General features: G+C 38.8%; 1 protein-coding gene across 2 annotated transcripts in view; it reads right to left on the bottom strand.

The window, feature by feature from the left end:
• Positions 1 to 22,325, bottom strand: part of NTNG1 (netrin G1) — a 328,355-nt gene that overhangs the window by 79,743 nt on the left and 226,287 nt on the right. For both annotated transcript variants that reach the window (XM_036863847.1, XM_036863855.1), the window contains exons 4-5: positions 12,083 to 12,255; positions 292 to 318 (exon numbers count right to left, since the gene is read on the bottom strand). In XM_036863847.1, the coding sequence (XP_036719742.1) occupies positions 292 to 318; positions 12,083 to 12,255 (200 nt within the window). The remainder of the gene's footprint in view (positions 1 to 291; positions 319 to 12,082; positions 12,256 to 22,325) is intronic.

Below are 22,325 nucleotides of genomic sequence, written 5' to 3'. Positions count from 1 at the left end.
TGCTAAATGAGTTATGGTTATGTAACTAATTGCACCTCTGTAAAGGTAGCTTTCATCGATCAACAGTAGTTAGGCAAGCAGTGGCACTGCCATAGCCACAGAGGAGTTATACATAGATAACTATTTTATCTGTGCTCTCACCATATCTGTGCAGAGAACAAACACAGCAATTCAATTCACAAAGGAAATACTCTCCTACGTCAGAAATGGACACTGGGAAGATAGATCTGAGGAGCTGAACAACAAAGCAAAGCTGGCCTAGACTTGGATTGGTGATTTTTTTTTACTTACTGCCAATACTGGAAATACTGGGGATACCTGGAGAGAAAGAAAACAATAAAGAAAAGCTGTTAGACATTTATTAGTATGTGACATCTTTAACATAATATAAAAATCTCAGAAACATAAACACTTGATAACATTCAGATCATTAGAAAAATAGCACCAAAAAACCCCAAAATATATATCCATCCATTGAGACCATTTTGCTTTATTCTAGAACTCCTTGAACCCATCAGACTTGGGAAATTAATGTTCAACTTTAACAGCTTATTCAAGACAGCTTCGTGATATCGAACATTTTGTGCTTACTTATAAGGTTAATGAAAATTTGTATGTGGTTCAAAACAGATATTAAGCTAGGCTTGTGTTCTGGGCACAAAGCACCAAGTATGCATTATATGGGCCTGTGCAAATATATCCACATATGCAATAGACCTCTTTAAATGTGTTGATATGCCTGTGTTAGGTGTTGAAAGTCATTTGGCATTTTATCTGATTAACTACATATAACCATCATTTTTAGTCTTCTTTTACTTGTCAGATATTTGGATTAAATTCTGTAATAGAAATTAAATTGAGCAGAATAATTCAAGAGTACATTAGGTTGTTCACATCGACCATGGGCTTCATCAATTTTTCAGCTTCTACTTTAATTGCCAAGCTCTGCTGAGGTGGTAGAACCATTTCAGAATGTGACTGAACTTGGTATAAATGTGGACATGAATTTAGTCTGTATCCAGATGAAAACCCCTAGCCAAGAGTAGGGGCATGAGAGCCAGGCTGTCTCGGTTTGAAGCTTTGCTCTTATACTCATTGACTGTGTGACCCTGGGGCCAGTGGCTTACGCTCTCTGTGGCTCTGTTCTCCACCTCTTAGAGTTGTTGCAAGGATTACATATATATATATATATATATAATTAAAGTACTTAAAGCGTTGCTTGGCAGGTAGTATGTGTTATAACCAAACATCTTTGCTATGATTACTATTATTGATATAGTTGGGTCATCAAGCAAGCAACACCAGGATAGATACTACTAATTAGAAGTCAGAGATTTGTAACATTTCCACTAAATTCAGGTAGTGGTGTGGGTGAGAGCATGAGATGTGAATAAGACAGAACTGAGTAAGAGTCATGCTTTGCAACTGACTAGCTGGGTGATTTCAGGCAAGTTCCCAGCCTCTCTAAGCCTGTTTCCTCATCTGAAAGGGGCTAATAATATCTACTGCACAGGGCTGCTGTGAGAATTGAATGAGATAATCCATAAAAGTGTCTGACACATGGTACACAGTCAATAAATGATAGCTGTTAATGAGCCATTCAGACTTGTCCTCCACATCGTGAAGCGTGCTAACAGGTGGTAAATGTAGGAATCATTACATTTCTATTTTAGTGTTTAATCTTTGAACAACTGCCCTCTGCTTATTTTAACTAATCATTGTATCTTGCTCTGAGGTTTCTAGCTTTGTATTCTTTAAAACCAAGAGCTATTTTCCTATTTCTTAGTAAGGAGGGGAGAAGGAGAAATTAAAGCTTACCAAGATGTTTTAAAAAACCCTGGAAGGGACGAAATCTTATTTTCAGTTATTAGATATATTCAAAGTCTCTTGATTTTAAATGCACGGAGCTTATGATGCTTCAGCTTAATTACTGATCGTTGATCAACCAAAACTGGAAAGCTAAATTTTCATTTCCATGTTTTAACTTTGTCTGAACTGAATTTCAAGCTGGATGCGATTTCTGCAAAGGACTGCTGGATTCCTAACCCGACATTTCAGTAGACTATCTTTGCCACAGTGTGACACTGACTTGGTACTGAATCTTTATTTTTTTTCCTTTGCAAATCCCCTGTTGAGTGAGGTATGATGGCAGCATAATAATTTTAGTATCAGTTGCAGAAGCTCCAAATTTCCCCATGATTGAAAATCCTGCTCCATTACAAGGAACTGCTATGCCTTCATAATCCGTCGAAGAGAATGGAAGTTGGGATGGCAGGAAGAGGCTTTTCATGTGTTTTCAAACTTGCATGGAGTTAGAGGGCCATGCATAATGCAAGGCAAAGTTCTCAGGATGTTAGGCCAGACACAGTGGAGAGCAAACCTGTAAGACTGTTTGATGCAGTACTTGCTGCAGTTGAATACTTTAGAAAGATGCAGAAATGTTTCCATTCCTTTGGGGATGCCAGTGCTGGGAGAAATGTTCATTGCAGCTATACAAACCTTGCCAAGCAAGACCATTATGAGATCCTATTTTCCTCATGAAGATGTTTTCTTTTAACTAACATTTGGATGTTTAAAATTCAGGCTCTTTCTCATTTTGTGGTTTAAAATTTTGTGAGGTGCTACCAGGTGAGTCACTTTCTATTCCATTGTTGTGAAATGGGAATTGCTTAGAAAAGATTTTTAAACTGCTCATTGGAATAAAGATTTTTGAAGTTGAAAATACCTGAACACCAAGGGATGTCCGTTAGTATACTGTCAAATGTTATTTTTTCCCTAATGTTTCTTATTGTAATGTTCAAACACCTTGCTTTTGGTTCTCTACAAACAACTAAAGAATTTAATAAACCAGTTATATGCATTGAAAAGGCTATGAGTAAGTCATGAGAAATCTTTCAAATGCTTAAGAAACTAACACAGGAAGGCTACAATTCATTTCATGAAAGGTGGGTTTCTTTGGGGTCTGTAAGTGCTGAATCAATGAATGCAACTCCATCTTACATGATGGTTGCCCATAAGCCACAGGAATGATAGTCAGATTATGTTCAGGATAATTGTCTAGACATGTGTTGGCAGTTTTTTTAACCATTCCCTGTGAAGTGACAACTATTATGTAAAGAATATTTTTACCTTTAAAATTGAGCTCAGAAGTTATTTCTTCCCTTCCTTCTTTACCTCCCTGATGTGAATTAGCCAGTGTCCTTTGTGATGGCACACCTCTTTGTGCAGGCCTCTGTGAGCAACTTACCAACTTATCTTTATGATTGTGTGTTTGCCTGAGACCTCTGAGGGGACGAGCGTCATGTCTGTATTTCTGTTGTCTGCCGAGGACAATGCCTGGTACAGAAGAGTTGCTCAATGTATATTTGAGCAAAAATTTATCACCTGTTTCTGATAGAAGGTTTCTATCAGAGTGAAAATACCACTTTTGGTCATAGTACGATCTTGTCCCCTATAAAATGTTCCACTGAGACATTTCTCAGAGTGCAGTATTGATAAATATTTTTGTTCTCTTTGGAAATTTCCTCCATTCTAATAGCAAGAGTTATACAATATGTAGATACGCCCTTCACCACGTTGCCTTCCAGGAAACTCAGAGGTCAGCTTGATGCTCAACTGGGTAAACTGATTTAATGTTTGGCTTATTTTCTTTCTATTCTTTTTTTCTCACACCTTCCTTTTATATTCCTATTTGTATGCTCTTATTTTTATTTGTCGTTTTCCCTAAGCTATCCAGGGGGAAATGCAGATTTTGTGGGACCTAAAGCAAATACAAATCTAGGAGCTCTTTTTGGGAATATTAACTTTAAAGTATAAAATCAGACATGAAATTAAATTTTTTTTAATTTAGAAGGAGTCTAGTGAGGGGCCCTGTAATTTAAGCTTCATTAGCTTAAATCTATCTCTGAAACAACCTCAAAAATATTTGGGAAAGATAGATGATAAGTAGATAGAAAGGAAAGAAAAAAGGAAGATACCAGATAAGTTAATTCAGAAAGAGTGACCAAAAATGGAGAGCTGAAAGGGAGTTAAGAAATAATTGTACTCAGCACTTTAATTTTACAGAAGAGGAAATCGAAGGCACAGTGAGAAGTAAGGCCCTCGTCCAAATTGACCCGTTTATAGTCAACACTAGAGCAGGTAATTCCTAATCCCCATCTACTGAGACACTGCTAAACTTACACCGAGGAAATGAAACACAGGTACAAATGAGCTTTAAGGGAAGGTCCTGCAATATGTGGTATATGAGTTTAGGACTTCTGCTTCTTCTAGAATAGATATGCTCCTTCAGTCAGAGATACACATACATGTTGAGTAAGCCAAAGGGCCAAAGAATGTGAAAGTGCTAAGCTTGTAGATACTTACAATTTTTCCCTCCTCAACCAGTCCTCCCTACTCCCATATTTATTTATTTATTTTTTTAAGGAATTCTACTGCAGTTGGGGGATGAGACCCTAGTAGACTTATATAGTTTGTTATTTTCTCCTTCCTCCTCCTCCTCTTCCTCCCCTCCCCCTCCCTCTTCTTCTTTCTCCCCTCCCCCTCCTCTTCTTCTCCTTCTCCATCTCCTTCTTCTTCTTCTTCTTCCAACTTTACTAACCCTCCCAACAAGTATGTGGCTAAAGGGGACATAGTTAAGCTTAAGGAAGACAACCTGATGGAGACCTCAAAAATAAACACTGATTTTTCAAAGCAGATGAATGCAGTGCTAAAAGTCATAACTCCTTTTGAGAATCAATGGAAAGTTCAACAGCTTCTCACCAAGAGGGAGGCAGAAGAGACAAGGATTCAGCATGCTTTAAACTGAGAGAAAATATTACCATTGTTGTGTTAGGTGGTTTGAAAAAAGCCTATCAAGTAGGTGACTAGATTTTCTTCTAGCCAGGCTGCAGCCACTGGGAGCTCTAACTCCAAAAAGCCCAGTTGAAAAAGAAGTAGGTGATTAGTAAGAAAACATTCTGCAGCCTCATTTGTATTCTAGAGGAACTACTTCCAACGTCCTTTCAACCCGGCTCCCTGGTCCAAACTGCTGTGGATAGGAGGTACGGTGAGTTGTCTCCCAGGAACTTGAAAGTGAAGGAAATAAGATTGCCTTCACAGAATTGTACTGTTAAATCAACACATAAATGATCCAATCAGAGTTAGCTAAGTCATCTTAGAACAACAGAAGGGCTCTGGGACCTGAGTGTCTATGACAAATTTGACAGAGGTGACATTAATCTATTGATAACTTAGTGCATTAACATATCTGAAGATTGGAAGAAAAGCTAGTCAGAAGGTAAAAGCCTACGAAGAAGAGCACCTTCAGGCATGTGGTGGCAGTATTGGCCTAGCACTGTCTCAGGAAGAGGGAGGGGTAACCTGTAAACTTTCAGGCCTTCAGTGTTCTGTTGGCATTAGGGAGGCTGACGCTGGGGTAGGATGGATGTGTCCGAAGTTTCAGCCTGATGTTATTAGCATTGGAATCACTTAAATTTTTGAATTTAATTCCCATGATCACCAAGCAACCTTCTGATTAGTATCTGGCTCTACAAGGAGACTTAATTACAGGGGAGAGAATACACTGATCATAAGGAATTAAATATTCTGAACACTGTAACAGTTATTTCATATTGTGGATGAATAATCTGGCATTTGGGCACAATTTATCTCCCCATACAGGTGTTGTCTCCAAAGAGAGAATTTGCTCTTTAGACTGGGATGGGTCCCATGCTAGATTTCAGTGCAATTATAATGATAATAACAGCTAACTTCATTGTGTGCTTACTATGTGCCTACCACTGTTCTAAGTATCTTACATGTGTTAATTCATTTAATTTTTGTGACAACCCTACGATGTCAATACTCAGGTTTATTTTACGGACGGGGAAAAACTCAAACACAAAGAGCTTGCCCAAGATCATTGCTGTCAGTTGGGAAGGAGACTGAGATTTGAATCCATAGGTCCAGGATCCAGAGCTTGGGCCTCTAACAGCTACTCTATATTATTGATCAATTTATTATAGGCCCCTATCTCTTATCTCTAATCCTCAACAAAACAAAACAAAACAAAACAACAACAATAAAACCTCTGAAGACACAAAGTTTTTCTCCCAAAATTTAGCTGCAGCATGACATAATGTGATCTGAACTAATTTGGTGACAAAACCTGACTGGAAGGGGTATGAGGTCTTCTCCTTTATCTCACTCAGTGAAAATAATCATAGGTTTGCTACAGAAATATTAAGATGTTTGATTAAGTGGTGCTACCTGATATTCTGCTGTGGGTATTGATGTAATATAATGTATGTACACTGTATTACCTTTTAAAATTTAAAAAAATTTGAATTCCAAATCAGATCTGGTCCCATAAGCATCAGATAAGTGACTGTGGCTAGTGGTTGTCCATGAATAACTTGACAGGTATCCTGGTTCTATATATTAACCCTACAGCTTGGTTCATATATATAAGGTCCTTAGAGGAAGGTCCTCTCTTATTGTGCTGACAGAATCAGGGTACTGAGTCTGAAAAACTGGTAGTCAGAGTCCAACAATGGTCAAGTCACTGAGGCCATGAATGCCACTTCGGGAGGCCTATAAAAACCAGCCCCCCCAAAAAAAAACCAGCCAGCCAATATGTCATCTCTAGATGGCTAGATGGGTCGTGAGCACCCATGAAAAATAAGTGACTCTCTTTCCTATTGTATTTCCTCCAAATCTCAGCTGGTCTCTTCCTATGTGAGACTGAAGGCCCTTGTGTTAGAACTGCTGAACTGTGAAGGCCACATATTCCAGGGGACATGGGAAGATCGATGGGAGGTCAATGCATCCACAAGCACATTTCAAGACTGTATAGGTTTACTTGTTCATTCACCAAATAATTAATTCCACAAACATTTATGAAGGCCAAGAATAAAATATGGTCCCATTCTTAAATTGCTAACATTTTAGGCCCTGAAGTCAGAATGACCTGAGTTTAAATCTTGCTCTGTCATGTATTCGCTGTAGGATCTTGGGGCAACCTCTATGTGCCTATGTTCCCTTATCTGTAAAATGGGGATAAAAATAGTACACACCCCATGGGGACATTGTAAGGATTTAATGCAAGAAAGTACATAAAGCACTTCACAAAATATAAAAGGCTATGGTAAGCTTAATAAATATTAGCTATCATTATTATCACTATCATGGTAATTTTGATTATAGTCAACCAATTGTAAGTGCACATACATTACCAAGAATCTATCTTGATATACATACATTATCAAGAAAAGAGCAGCTGATTCTGCATAGGACAGTCTAGGTAGGCTGCATCGAGGAGTTCACATTGAGGAGCAGTCTTAAAAAATGAGCAGAATTTCAATAGAAAGTGAAGAAAAAGGTGATTTGGGGAAAAGAAATGAATTCAGTATCTTGCATGTTGACCTTGAGATTTTCATAGACAGCTGAAAAAAATGGCCTGGGTTCATTAGAAAGATTCAGGCTATAATTTGTTTATTAGCATTAAACCAATATTAATAAGATCTAAAACCACAAGATTTGATAGGAATATCAAGGAAAACAACTGTACACTGAGAATGAAAATTTAAAGCAAGGTAGAAGGGGAGTCTTTGAAGGCAGAGAAATAACAAGCAGCAATCTAGGAAGAAAAGTGGGAGAGAGCAGGTTTAGAGAAGACCTGTTCAAACAGGTGTCAGATGGAGTCCACACCCCAGTGGAGGACAGAGGAAGTCACTGAACTTTAACCTGAGAAGCAATATATTGAGGTGCACAGTCTTTGGGCTCAAGACACACCTGGGTTCAAACCTTCCTTCTTATTCTGACTAGGTAGCTAAACCTTACACAAGATACTTTTCCTTAGTAGTCATCAGATTCCACCTCTATAACATGAAAATAGTAGCATCTACCTTATACAATTGTTGTGAGTTAAAAATGAACTAATGCATGTAAAGCACTTAGGAAATTGTCTGGATAATGACATACACATGTACACCTGGGAAAATATAAATTGGTCAATGCAAATTTGATACCAGAGAAAATAATAGAACAATCATTAAATTACTTTCCATCGCTCAGAGGAGACCTAGATATTGTGTAACAATTCAAGTTGGATTTCTGAACAAACAAATAATGTCAATGTCAGACCAATTTAATTTTCTTTCTTGGAAGAATATTAGACTGTGTAGGTAAGAGGAAAGTAAAAGATTCAATACAGCTGAACTAGCTGGGCTTTCTGTCTGTCTCCGTGACATTTCTATCAGTAAGCTGAGGAAATTATTTACAGCAGCATGTCCCCAAAAGTGTTTTATAGAAAGTTTGTAAGCGTTCCATGAACAATAAAGTTTGGGAAACACATGATAAAATAGATTACTTATTTTAGGGTTCTCAAATGTTTTTAATAAGGTAATGTGAATATCTAAGAGTCAGTATAATGTACAGCATTTTCCAAACTTATTTGGCCATGGAATTCTTGTAAGGGTCATAGAACACAGTTTGGCAAGCAGAGGTGTAGATAATATTATATTATCTTTTTTGGAATTACTATTCCTAAAGGTTAATTGTTAAGTTTTCAGCATCTATAAGTAGGGATCAGAATTTCAGGAGGGATCAGAATTTTATTCATGAGCTAGACAAGGGGAATCAAGAGAATCATGATTAAGCATGAAGTTGGACAGAGTTTCTATCTACTTGGAAAACAGAAATGAAATTCAAAGGACATTCACAATAGAATTCTATCAAAAATAGAAGGAAGATCAATAGGGAGAAGAAGAAAGATGTCTTACAGATAAAACATAAGCTTTGTTGAAAAATAAGTAATATATTGATACACATATATATGGCTTTAAAGAACCAAGAAAACACATTGAGTCTTCAGTAAAAAGCACAATGAATAAAAATATCATCACAAGAGTTATTACTTCTGCTTCTGCCGAGTCTATTATAATGAAAGGCATAGGGAAATATGGTGTGTCTCACAGATTGGGGTGGCGGTGTTTTAGAGGGCTGGGGCTCTGTATTCTTCTCTCCTGGCTCTATATGCTCCATACAAAACTGGCCTTGGAGTTGCTCCAGAATTTAGGACTTCCAAGCCATAGTATTCCCAGCAAGGTCCCAGTTTAAGGACCTTCTGAGTGATGGGCTGAGTGGTTTGGAAGGGAGATCTTAAAATTTCCTGATGTAATGAAGCCTTCCTAGTTTTTATGCTAAGAGTGGGCAGGAACTGATCTTCTTATTCAAAAATCCTGGCTGCTTGAAGTTCTGCTAAATCCAGAGATTATCCAATGTGAGTGTTATTTCTAGGCTACCGAAGAGTTGGTGTTGAGGGATTAGAGATTGTAGCCACTCCTTTTTACTTCTTAGGTTTTGTATTCCTGTATTAGGAGACAGCATATCCTGAGTGTCCCTCTTAATATCTGACTTGTAATGTACCAACTCGAGTCATGTATGTGTGTGCACATGAACACGTGAGTGTGTGCCTGTATGCATGTGTGTAAGAAAAAGCCAAAATGACAGGAGAATCATAACAGTGCTAGAAGTCCTGTGTTTGGCTTAAATTTCCACAAAATCAGAGGACTTCCAGGGCAAACAACTGGGTAAGAGAGTTGAAAATCTTATCATATGAGTAATGGAGCTGATAATATTAACCTGGACAAGGAAGAAAACTGGGATTGATACAGTGTCTTAAGACTTAAAAAGAAAAAGTGGTTGGAAATTAGGAGACACTCAGTATTGATGTTAAGAAATAAGTTTTATAACAATTAAAACTGTCCAATAATTGACAAGTCTGCCTTATGAAAAAAAGCCTAAAAATAAAATTATTTTTGAACACTTATTTTGTGATAGGTGTTATGCTAAACACATCGCATGCATTAGCTTATTCACTTCTCTCAAAATCCTTATGAGGTAAGAACTGTTATTATCCTCACAATACAGATGGGAAGCCAAGTGTTAGAGAGGTTAATATTGATACTTTACTTTTCCAAGGTCACTGAGCTAGTGAATGGACAAACTGGTATTTGATTCTGGAACCTGTGTATGAAACCACTTAATTGCCTACTTCCATCCTTGGACATTTGCAAGCAGTCTGATGTGGCAGAGATTTCTTTAAAGGGGTTCTTTCCATTGAAAGACTGGACTATTGCAGATTATCTTAAAATCTTCAATCTAGCTTCTGCCATATTGAGGATTGAAACGTTGAATTCAACCTCCTTGGCTATTGTGTCCATCTGTCACCTTCATGTTTTAACAGAAATGGGGAAGAGTCTAGAGAAGGCCAAGAAAAACTAAGGGATGGATAGACAATAGAATCCACAGGGACAATTGAAAGAGGTTGCATTATATTAGGGCTAGGTAAGTCATTTCCATGGAGAATATAACAAGAAATCCATTCCAGTGAAAAAGCTTGGCTGGCACAAGAAGGTCTTTCCAGTGAAAATGTCTTGAAATAAGCAAGACTTTGAAGCACAGTTATGGGTAGAAAAAAACTGTGTCATGTTAGAATAGAAGCCAATGCCTTCAACAGCAGTCTCTCCCAGCTGCCTTTCTAGAAGCCCTGACAAGTTGGCCTGCCCTGAGGATGAGCCAGAATGCCACCAAGTGTTTGTAAATATTGTTCTCTTCTATCCTGTCCCACTAAAGGAGCAGCAGATATCAAAAATGAAATCTGAGTCATTTTCACTTGAGGAAACCTTTAAACTAAATTTGACAACTGTGGTGATAGGAATTCTAGCTAGTCACGGGGTATGGCAACAAATAACCTCCTGAGATTCCTCCTGAATTCACGAATCTATGGCTCTCAACAATTGAGGAAAGCCCACGGAGTCTCTGTTAATAAAATCACCTTTAAAAAAAAATCATCATTTCTGCTCAACAGAACTTTATGTATTAATTTTAGGAGCTAGGCTGTCAGTTTTTTCTTTAACACAGAAAGAAACGGAATACCTTTATAAAGAGGGATTTTTTTTTTAACCTTTGACGGATTTTTTTTCCTGCTTCATAGAAATTTTAACATAATTTCATGCCCCCATTCTTTATGGCCTGTTACTCGGTCCATTACTTTTACATTTAACTTGATAAGGTCCTGGTTCCTGGCTATGAGTTTTTGGGGTTTGGTTTCTCATAGCTGCTGCTTTGAAGTGCCTGATAACATTCTCAGCCTTACACGGAGCTGGTGGCTTTTCAAGGTCTCATTCTCTCACTGCTCACTTTCCTGCTATTTCTGTTACTTCTCACTTGAATGGGTGTATTCTCAACCTCACCCTTCTCTACTTTTAAAAGAGGTCAAACCTTGGACTTTTGTGAGTGGCTAATTGGTCCATGCATGGAATTGGGCAATATATTCTGGAAGTAATTACTTGTCTCCTTGAGCGTGTCAGAACGTGTTTTCCTAGGGATGTTCAGGGATTTCAGAGGGGCACCCACATGAGCGGTAACGGGGCATCTCTCATGCTTCCTGTGAACACAGATAATGCCTGTGCTCTTTTCACATGCACACAAACATCACTTTTCTTACTGTGGTCCCTACAGGCCTACAGTCACACTCTTTAACGAAAGGCAGCCTCTCCTAACAGGATACACGCCAGGCATGACATCAACTGCTGGCATTTGGAAAAAGCCCACCGTTTCACTGAGCAAAGTCAGGCTGTAGCTAAATTTGGAGAGGGAAACATCTTCTAGACAAAGCATCTCTTAGGTTACCCAGTATGAGAAATGGGATTGTAAACATTTAGAGAATTTCTGGAAGTAGTTTATGGTTAAAATTAAGTCAGGGTTGGGAGTTTTGAACTCTGTTATTTTAATAGGAAATTAATTTGGGGAAGGAAAAAAAGCAGCTCCTGTTTCATCCACTTAGAAAAAATTTCTCCTGTGGTTTCTATCATTTCCCAACACATTGATGTGAATGTTGGAAGACTGAATTTAACAGATGATCCAAGTGCTAAAATGTGCTTACAAGTGACAAAATAGGGATGAAAGCTTTAGCTGCGTTTTGAAGAGGAATGGGGCTACTGGTAAGAGGAGTGAAAGCACAATTGCAAGTGAAATTGAGAGGAACTCTCAGCTCATCGTGCACAAAATACAGTATTACCGAGCAAAAGTTACTCACAGGTATTTGCAGTGCCTTTGGGGATGGGGAGATACGAGCCTGGACTCCAAGGTCGGCCCTGATAATTCTTCTTGCATTTCCCACAGTCTGGACCTGTAGTGTTGTGCTCACATTCACAGGTCAATTTGCTGTTGTCATACACACACACAGTGGCATGGAGATTACATTTGCACCTAGGCAGAGGAGAGACAAGAGTTCATTGTTAAGTCCAGTTGTCTTGGTGATCACTGAGGCTTTATCCATCTGTCTTCTAGGATTGCGGCTCTCACAGTTTGTAGTGCTTGAGCGCTACCTAAAGACTTAGTAAAATGTAGATTTGCAGGCCTGACCCTCAGAATCTTTTAAACAAGTGTCCTTGGGGGGTAGGGGTGGGGGAGGGATTATGATACAGCCTGACCTCATCCCACACTTTGAGGAATCCTAAAACCAGTCAGTCAGTTGAGTGGGGTCTGACGCTCCCCTAAGGCAACTGTGCTCTGAAATCAGGGGTTTCCCAACAGATATCCAAAATATTGCCACTAGTGAGAGGCTTTTCTGTGCTATTATCAAATCTACAATACATCTGGCTTTGAAGAGCAATGTCATCTTCTGTTTTTCCTTAAACCAGAAGGACAATTCTCATTTGTTTAAAAAGAAATATAACCATTGAGATAATTTGCTATTCAGGTTTATTTTATAGACCCCAAGAGGTTATAAACAGATGTTCTCATTCTGGGCTCTGAAATGACATTCCTCAGGCAGAAGAGCTTTTCCACGAAGGCCTCTAAGTAACCTGAATAATCCTCAGATTTCCTACTCACATAAAATAATCACAAAGGTCTCTCATAAATGGGTCAAAGGACTCAGGAAAAAAGATGCTTAGAATACTAGAAAATGAAAACCTATGTGTGGCAGGGGTTTGAGGTCATTAGCCAAGGCCTTCCCTTTGGTGCCCGTGAATAAAGCTGTAATATATGAGAGGCAACAATGGAATATGCAATTTCTACAAAAATACATTCCCGTATCTAAAGTCTCTGACTGTAAAACTGCAAAGGCCAACTTGATATCTGTTGAGGTAGGAGGTTATAAATTATAACATACAAAGTACGAGCCACATCCTCTGGAGAAATAAAGCCTAGGTCAACAGAATGTCCATGACCAGAGGGCAGAACAATGTACGTGGGAAGAGATGTGTCCACACAAAGGAAACAACCTGATACCCAGACCTGGAGATAAAGGGCCAAGATCTGTCAGGGTCAGAAACTGAAAGTGTGCATGTGTGTGTGTGTGTGTGCATGTGTGTGTGTGCATTTTTAAACTAGTCTGGCCTTTTCTAGGAACTAGGACAAAAATATAGAAAGTCAAGTTTCATAAAAACGAAGAAATATAGTGCTTTACATTTGCTTTCTTTTTTGGCAGATGTCATGAATTGGGAAAAGTAACAATACTCTTTCTTAGGTAGGAAAATAAGATTCTTTAACAACTGCTGTTGGTCTCTATAATGTCTGTATGGTAACATCCAAATTTCTTTCTTGTGCACTAATGGTCTGTTTGGAACACTGACCCGTACTTATGGTGAGGAAACAAAGGAATGGCTAGGACTATTTCTGAGGGCTGCTGGGCTCTCTTCTAAGTAAAAGGTGTAGCCCCTAAAGCAATAGCCACCCACTCAAACCTCCCTGGGTAAGACCAAGCCTCAGCTTCCTCAGGGGTCGACTACACTTCATAGTACTTATAACTACACTCTGCCCTCTGTATAGTTGTAAATTATAATAAGCTGAAAGGCTACCATTTAAACAATACCTATTCAACATCAACACATAAACAGAGTCTTTAACATTCATACAATCTTTTAAAAAGAGAAAAAATTCAGTTAAGTAAAATAGACAGTGTTTAATTATGAGCTAGGTCTTGTAAAAATCTCCTACATGCAGGGAGTTACTTGCGTTAAGCTGCTTATTAAAGAATCTTTCTCCTTCCTTCATTAGCACCTTTATTTATGGGTGTGTTTATAAATATGGAAGATGTTAGAAACTTAAGTGATAGAAGCACCAGCTTATACTGATTTAGCACACTATCTGGTGTTTAAAAATTCCAAATGAGGAAATGAACAATGTGACCCCAAAGAATATGCTGGTTTCATGTGTGAAGACCAAGAATGCAAGTACTAATTGTAAATTGGATTATATACCTTGTAGCTATTAATACTTTCATACTGGTAGTCAGTCTCTGAGTTATAGGCAATTTCTATTCTAAAGACTTTATATTTGCTGAGAAAATATTTTTCGAATAACAAAAGGAAGTGAAAGAAGAATAGATGTATATTTAGTCTTATTTTTCCCAGATTTCTTTCAATTAATGGTTTATTTTCACCTGTCCAAAGCTTTTTAATCATTCAAGGCTCAACTCAGTTCATTACTCTTTCCTAATATCTATCTTACCTACTGTAGACACCCTATCTCTCTAAGCTTCTGATTCCCTCAAGTTTCTGTGTGTTTGGTTTGGTTGGTTGTTACTTAAGGCTCTTTCTGCTTTTAGAATTTTTACTCATTGCATCTCTCTCATCTTAAGGAAGAAAAATATCTACTTTGTACCCTAGTCATCTTTTCTCGCTACCACTTTAACACTCTCCTTCCCCTTCTTGAGTTTTCTACGCTTGCCATCTCCTTTTCCTCATCTCCCACACACTCACTGTTTCCAACTAACCACAACCTCTCTTGCCAAGACCACCCATGACGTCCTTGGTGAAAATCTAATGGATTTCCTTCCTTGCTTTATCTATCTCCTTAGGGGATTTGACTCTGTGGGACCACTCCATTTCCCCTGACACACTCTCCCCACTGGATTCTCAAGGTCATTTTCAGAACCCTCTTCTGTGTTCTCTTCATGTGCTGTTCTTTGGGTTCTGGATCAGCATAGTCAGCCTAAGTGACTCTCCTTGGGCAGTCCTATCCAGGTTGTCCCTTCAATTTGCTCTGTGGTCCTCAACTACTTTTGAGTTACAGGCAATCTAAAGCAAATTTGCATCATTTTTTTCCCTAGAAAAAAGTAAAAACATGCAAAATAAACTCAAACATTTGGAACTATTTTAGGAGATTCAGATTCTCTTTTACCCATAGGAATCCACAGAACTCTCTCCTTCCATTATCACTAGGTGAAGATCATCTGCTCAACATGTGGATAAGTCCTGGTGCTGTAACATCCATCACGGATCTCTCTCCTGAACATGTCAACTCCAGCATATCCCAAACTGAATTATTTGGCTTCCCTCCCCCACCTACTCATCCTTCTGTGTTTTCTTTCTCAGTACATTGCATCACCTTCTAGTCAGCTGGTCAAGAATGACCACTCCCACTCCCTTTCCTACCACATCTAATTTGTCTTTACTCAGTCTCTCATGCAGTTCTGAAATTCCTCCTCCTTGATAACTCTCAAATACATACAGTTCTAGCCATTGCCACGTCCCTGTTGACATCATCATCATCTTTGATCTGGTTTATTACAATGGCTTCTACAGAGACCTTTCTGCCTCCTCTCATACTCTTCTTTAGCCCAATCTCATCACAATAGTCAAAACAATCATTTACACAAAAATACCTGGGTCACCTTGGCTTAGAACCATTGAAAAATTTCCCTTTATTCTCAGAATAGAGTCCAAGCTCTATAACATGGCCTACAAATCCCTTTGAAATCGATCTCTTGTTCTTTCCCCATTTTTATTTGCACCACTACCAATTCTACAATTAGTTCTTCAAACTTTGCCTTTGGGTAATCTTTTAAGCTGTTCCTTATGCCTAGAACATAACTCTACCTCTTTTACCTGCATAATTTTTACCATTCAGATGTCAACTTGGAAATCTCAGTGTCTGGCTCCTAGGTGACATTCAAAAACCATCTGCTGATTAACTATCTGAATCCTTCTCTGACCCACCAGAATGCCTTTCCTATGGGCTCCTCTGACATGAGGCAAGGCCAGCCACAGGATGAAGTCCACACTATCTTTGCTCTACACTTTGGCTGTATTGTAATTGTTTATTCTTCTGTCACTCTCACTGGAGCGTAAGCTCCTGGGAGCAGCAGTCATATTTGCCTTATTTATTGTAACATCCCTAGCATGGGTCAAGCTACTTGGCACATAATAAGTGTTTAAAAAATATCTGACAAATAAACAAGTGACTAATAAACAACGAAACTTCCTGAAAGCAGGGACTTCATGTGCCTGTTCTACTATGATGAATACAGCAATGGACTATGAATAGAGAATTAATAGGCATTGTACTAAGTCAAACACTCCATGATGTGTGCTGAAAATTGCCCTCACCACTGGTTTTCACAGCTAACCTTATATTGGGCAAAAGGAACTCTAAAATTGGTGAGACCTTGTAAACTCAATTTAATTTAATTTAAACTCCAGAGGATTTGCCAAATGTCTGAAAGCTAATACAAGAGCTATCCTAAAAAAATGCCTAAAAGACCCAGGAGAAGAACGCAACTTAGAGGAGAGCATTTGGGTAGCATAATTATTCTGGAATGTGCATCTTTTAGTTTCAACTCCTTCCTGGAAGGATGGCCACCTTGGTTCGGCTAAAGTTTGGCAGAGTGCTGCTTGGGTGCTGGCTACAGCTCTAACTTCTCCAGCAGTAAATCTGCTGACCTAGCTCGGCTCCTGGGCTGTCTTTCTTCAGTCATTGTGACAACTGCTGTGCCGGGGCTGAGCTTGTGAAAGTGGGCGCTGAGGTACAACGACATTGGCCTGTATTTGGAAATGGCTCCCTTTCATTTTCCACAGCTCAGTTTATTCTCATCATCCCATTCCAATCAGACACTGAAATCCTTTATTTAGAGCGTTTGCCAGAGTGGCTTTTCCTCCAACGGAAAAAAAATGTATTTCACAATGCTGGGAGATTGCTCTCAATTCCCGGTGTTATGAACTCCGGCCTTGTGATGGCGTGGAAGGCAGACTCCCGTGACATCCACTCATCTCTGACAGATTCATTATCCATTTCCTTGGCCATCCAGCTGCCACATTTGCCATCACATTAGGTGGGGGAGGAACTGTACAAGTGGAGACCTAACAGGCTTCGCTAGCGGTCACAGATCTGATGTTCTGGAGAGCTGAGCCTATTCACCGATTCTGTTTACACGTATAGAACTCACACCAAGACACTGCAGATAGAACTAATTGACTTGCTTGTACCTCAAAGATCCACTTGTGTGTAAGCGACAAATTGCACACACTGTCAAATAAGGGCATTGCTAAGACAGACCTTTAACAAAAAATAGTGAGCTCTATTCTGTGATGCAAACTTAATGAAAACCAGTGTGTTCTTGCTTTCAACCAGGTCTGCACTTCCTGTATTTTAGTGAGCAGCTGTCACAAGTCAATTTAATCTTGCTTATAAAAAGGCTCCAACATTTAGATCTGTGCCACCTGCCAGTAGGTATGAAAAACCCATCTAGTCTGCCTGGTTTTTTTTTTAATAACTTAATATATTTATTCTGGGAAGCATGCTATCCACCAGAGTTTCCTGTGAGTTAGAGGTCTGTACATGTAGTCTATCAGTAGTGTTTCAAATAAAAGTACCAAGACAAAGAAGTTTAAAACTGACCCTTTGTGAAACAAAACTGGAAGGGAAATCAGGCTTGCTGCTTTTTGGCTACTTTTATGCCATAGGAGGATCTACCCTGAAGTGAATGAAGTTTAAGTATCAGGCGGCCCTTCCAAAACCTTGAGAAGGACCTTAACAATGTGTTCATACAGTCATATGATTTTATATTATTTTCACCAATAAGATATTATTATATTTTTTAATTAATGAAGGTTTTTCCTTAATAAGCCCCCTTCCCAAAGGGCATACATTTCAGGCACTACAAAACCTGGATCAGGTTTGCCTTCCTTGGATCAGCACTTGCTACACAAATACTTGTAGAAAACAAGTCAGCACAAATATCAGGCATTTGGAGATGTCTTTTTCAAAAGGTGACAAATTTTAAAATGCCTCTCACATACTTTTTCTCCCTCTGCAGCCCCTTGACCTTTCTTTTTTCACTTTGACACATGAATTTTCGATTTCTACTTCAATACATTATTTGAAATGGGAGACTTGTGGCAAAATGACTTAGAGATTATGAGTTATGACACTGAATCAGACAGCCTGGGTTCAAATTCTGCCTCGGCCGCTTATTTGTTGTGAAGCTATAAATGAGTGACTTAACAAAGAAATAAACAGAGCTAACCTTGACTAAATACTTCCAAGCACCTGGCATTGTGCTAAATGCTTTTTGCATATTTCACATAAACTACAAAATAGTTACATGGAATTAGCACTATTAATAATTATAGATGATGCATTTGAATACCGAGGGACTAAGAAATCCACGTCTCCCAGGCAGTATGAGCTGGAGCAGGGATTCGAACTATGGGCAGTTAGCATTTAGAACTCAGCTCTTACCAATGCAGAAGTCATGCTGTCTTCCTAAGTATGGCCAGGCTTCAGCTGCCACAGGGACAATAAATGAATGTGTTTCAAAGAACAGTTTTGGGGACTGAATGAGATTATCCATGCATACACTTAGCATAATGTCTGACAGAAAGGTATTAATAAGTGTTAGTTTCAATTATTATTATTATTTCTACTGTCACTATTGTTACCGCTGCTACTGGAATGGGCTGTCTGCTTCATTCCATAAGCTTTAATTAATAACATATTCTATGGATAACACTGTGAGAGGTCTCATGCATTCAAAAAGAAGACAACGTAGAGTCCTAATCTCCAAGAACAAGCAATCTGTTGAGTAAAGGAGATGAAACATACATAGACTAACTACAGACCACCAAGACTGAATACTCTATTTAATCATGACTATATAGGATATTAGGGTAGTAACACTGAGTTGTCTCTACATTGATAAGGATGTATTTGTACTAAACAGTCAGAGGTACAGCCCCTATCATTTAAGGCAGGTGGAAAAAAAAATCAACACTTACCAAAGCCCACTATAGACCTGGAACTGAATAGATGCTTTATGTATGTTATTTCACCTCAGCCTCGTCACCACTTTGAGAAGGAGGAATAAGTATCTGTGATTTACAGATGTGGAAGGTGTGCCTGAGAGCAGTAAAGTAACTTGCTCAAAGAAACACGCTGCTGGTAAGTGGTAGCCAAGGGTCAATTCCAAAAGCTGGGCTCCTTCTAGGACATCACTTTATTTGAGGAAGAACAAAGCAAACTGGTTCAGAGGAGAAGTAGACCCATGGTCTAAATAGCGTATTAATACTAATTCTCTAACACTTGCTAGTCAAGGTGTGGTCCATGGGCCAGTAGCTCTGGGATCACCTGAGGGCTTGTTAAAATCTCAGTCCTCCCCCAGGCTTTCTGAATAAGAAGCTGGATTTTAACCAGATCTCTAGGTGATTTATGTGCACAGTAAAGGTTGAAAAGGACTCCTGAGCTCACCAGTGGGTCAAAGTCCTGCTGAACAAGAAAACTAAAATCCTGGGGGTGATCATTATGCACACATTCTCCCTTCCACCATATTGTGTGGAAATCTCTGACCTAAACCTGACCAACACTAAGGCTCTAGCTGTACTCACAAACTGAATATATATATAGTATGATATATAATATTATATATAATATATAACTTATAATTCAATAATAAAATGACAAATAACCCAATTAGAGAATGGATGAAGGATCTAAATACTTCTCCAAAGAAGATACGTGCATATGGCCAGTAAGTACAAGTAAGCACATAAAAAATGTTCAACATCATTAGTCATTAGAAAAAATACAAATTAATATCACAATGAGATACCACTTCACATCCACTAGGATGATTATAATTAAAAAAGACGGACAGCAGCAGATGTTGGCAATGATGTGTAGAAACTGGAACCCTCATGTATGGTTGGTAGGAATGTAAAATTGGGCAGTCACTTTGGAAAACAGTCTGGTAGTTTCTCAAAAAGGTAAACATAAAGTTACCATATGACCCAACAATTTTATTCCTAGACATTTACCCAAAAGAATTGAAAACATGTCCACACGAAAACTTGTACACAAATGTTCATAGCAGCTTTATTCATAATAGCCAAAAAGTGGCAACAACCAAAATGTCTACCAACTGATGAATGAATAAAGAAGATGTAGATAACAATAGAAAAAACACAAAGTAATGAAGTACTGGTACATGCTACAACATGGATAAACCTTGAAAACATGCTAAATCAAGGAAGCCAGACACAAAAGGCCACATGATATACGTTTTCCTTTGTATGAAATACCCAGAATAGGCAAGTCTATACAGACAGAAAGCAGATGAGTGATTACCAGGAGCTGGGGAGAGGAGTGAATAGGGAGTGACTGCTAATGGACAGTCATTTTAGAGTGATGAAAATGTTCTGGAATTCGATAGTGATGATGGCTGCACAACTTTTTGAATATACTAACACCCACTGAATTGTGCATTAAAGAAATGAAAAAATAAACTAAATGGAATAGGGCATTTATCCAAAAGAGACGACAGAAAACAGTGGATAAGAGTTTGGGCTCTGGGGTTATGTAGTATGGCGTTAGCAGGAACCTTAGGCAACTTCCTCAAGCTCAGTTTACTCCTCTGTAAAACGAGGATAGGAAAATACCTACCTTAGGGGTTGTTGGGAGGGTTGAATGATACACTGTGATAAGGCAGAAACTGCTAACTGATCTTTGTTTTTCCACACCAGGACAGTTTTAACTGGGCATATGGTCACAGGCATAAAGACTACATTTCCCAGCACTTCCTCTAGCTAAGTGTGGCCATGTGACTACATCCCAGCCAATGGCATGTTATCAGGAGTGGCGTCTGTGACACTCCTGTTGGGCCTGCACTCCTTTCCCATTTCTCATTTACTTCCTGGAACATGCACAGGGTATTGAGTCACCTCAGACCATGTGGACTTTGGTAGCGGAACCAGGGCCCTCAGACAACCTCCCCTGCGGTCAGAGGAAGGTGGGTCAAGGTGGGTGTATGGAGCAGAGCCACCATCCCAGCTCTGGAGCACTGACCTCCCAAATGCAAGGAGAGAGAAATAAACTTCTGCTTTGTCTAAGGCACTGTTAATGTCAGTCTTTCTTACACACATCTGAAAGTATATCTGAAAACAGCACCTCATAGGTAATAAGCACTTAATAAATATAAACTACTACTATTATCATTTGTATTTTTAAGCACAGTCTTATAGCAAAAGACTGGATCTTCAAATATCAAATGGGGCTGGTCTGATCCTAATCCCACTAGGAAAGAGAGGGTTCCAACCTTTCCAGCATTCTACTACCTCTTCCTTCATTAATTAAATCTAGAGTCTCATGCTACTGATCACTGGTAAGCAAAAATGTTTTCAGAAGGTGTGTATTTATAAGCTATGCAATGGTCAAAGTTCAGTGTGAAATAGATATCTGCTTATAATTTTTTGAAAGCAGTGACACACCAACAGACCAACAAAGAGGCTGGACATCCGACTTGTGTTTGGATTCCTGTATTATGGGAGAAGCATAAATGAAAGAAGCAGTGTTAGGACTCTAGGAGGCCACCCTGCAAATCCAGAGGGCAGGTTTCCATATGGCTCTTGAGCTCATTCTTTCACAATATATTGAGTTCCTGGTTGTTGGGGGCCCTGGTTGATGGGGGCTCCACTCTCCTAACCTTTGTTCTTGGAAGAATTATTTTTGAAAACCGAATTGTATAAACTCATTTTTTTTTTGAAGCAGAGAAATGTACTGTTATACAGTTTTCTCTGGGAGTGTAAAATAAAAACTGAGATCTTGATCAGCTCTTCACTGACTCTGGGATTTTAAAATGATCTTTTAAAAAAATTTATATAAGGCAATTGGTTTGCTCCAAAAATTGATGGAAAAAGGACCAGAAAGTCTTCTTACACATTTTGCAATAAATGACTTAGACATCCTTATGGCACTTTTAAAACCCTCTAAAAGTTCCATTTAAACCTTACTTGAGACTTTAAACTTACTCACAGTGAAGCGTCAGATTACATGATTCACTAAACTGCTGGTTCTTGTATGTAATATTAAAAATAGTCCTTTTCTATTTCTAAAGCTTGCCAGGGAGACAAGAGTACCATGACTATAAAATAAAAATAGGAGCTCATACATTTGAGATAATGCATTGTCCAAGATTGGAAAGGGTATATGATGGTGCTCTGTGACCCGTTTACTACACCCAAGGGAAATCTGGTTAGACAAGAGGTGCCAAAGGATAAAAG

Source organism: Balaenoptera musculus, chromosome 1 (assembly GCF_009873245.2).
Source record: "Balaenoptera musculus isolate JJ_BM4_2016_0621 chromosome 1, mBalMus1.pri.v3, whole genome shotgun sequence".
Lineage (NCBI taxonomy): Eukaryota > Metazoa > Chordata > Mammalia > Artiodactyla > Balaenopteridae > Balaenoptera > Balaenoptera musculus.
This window is presented reverse-complemented; position numbering and strand designations above follow the sequence as displayed.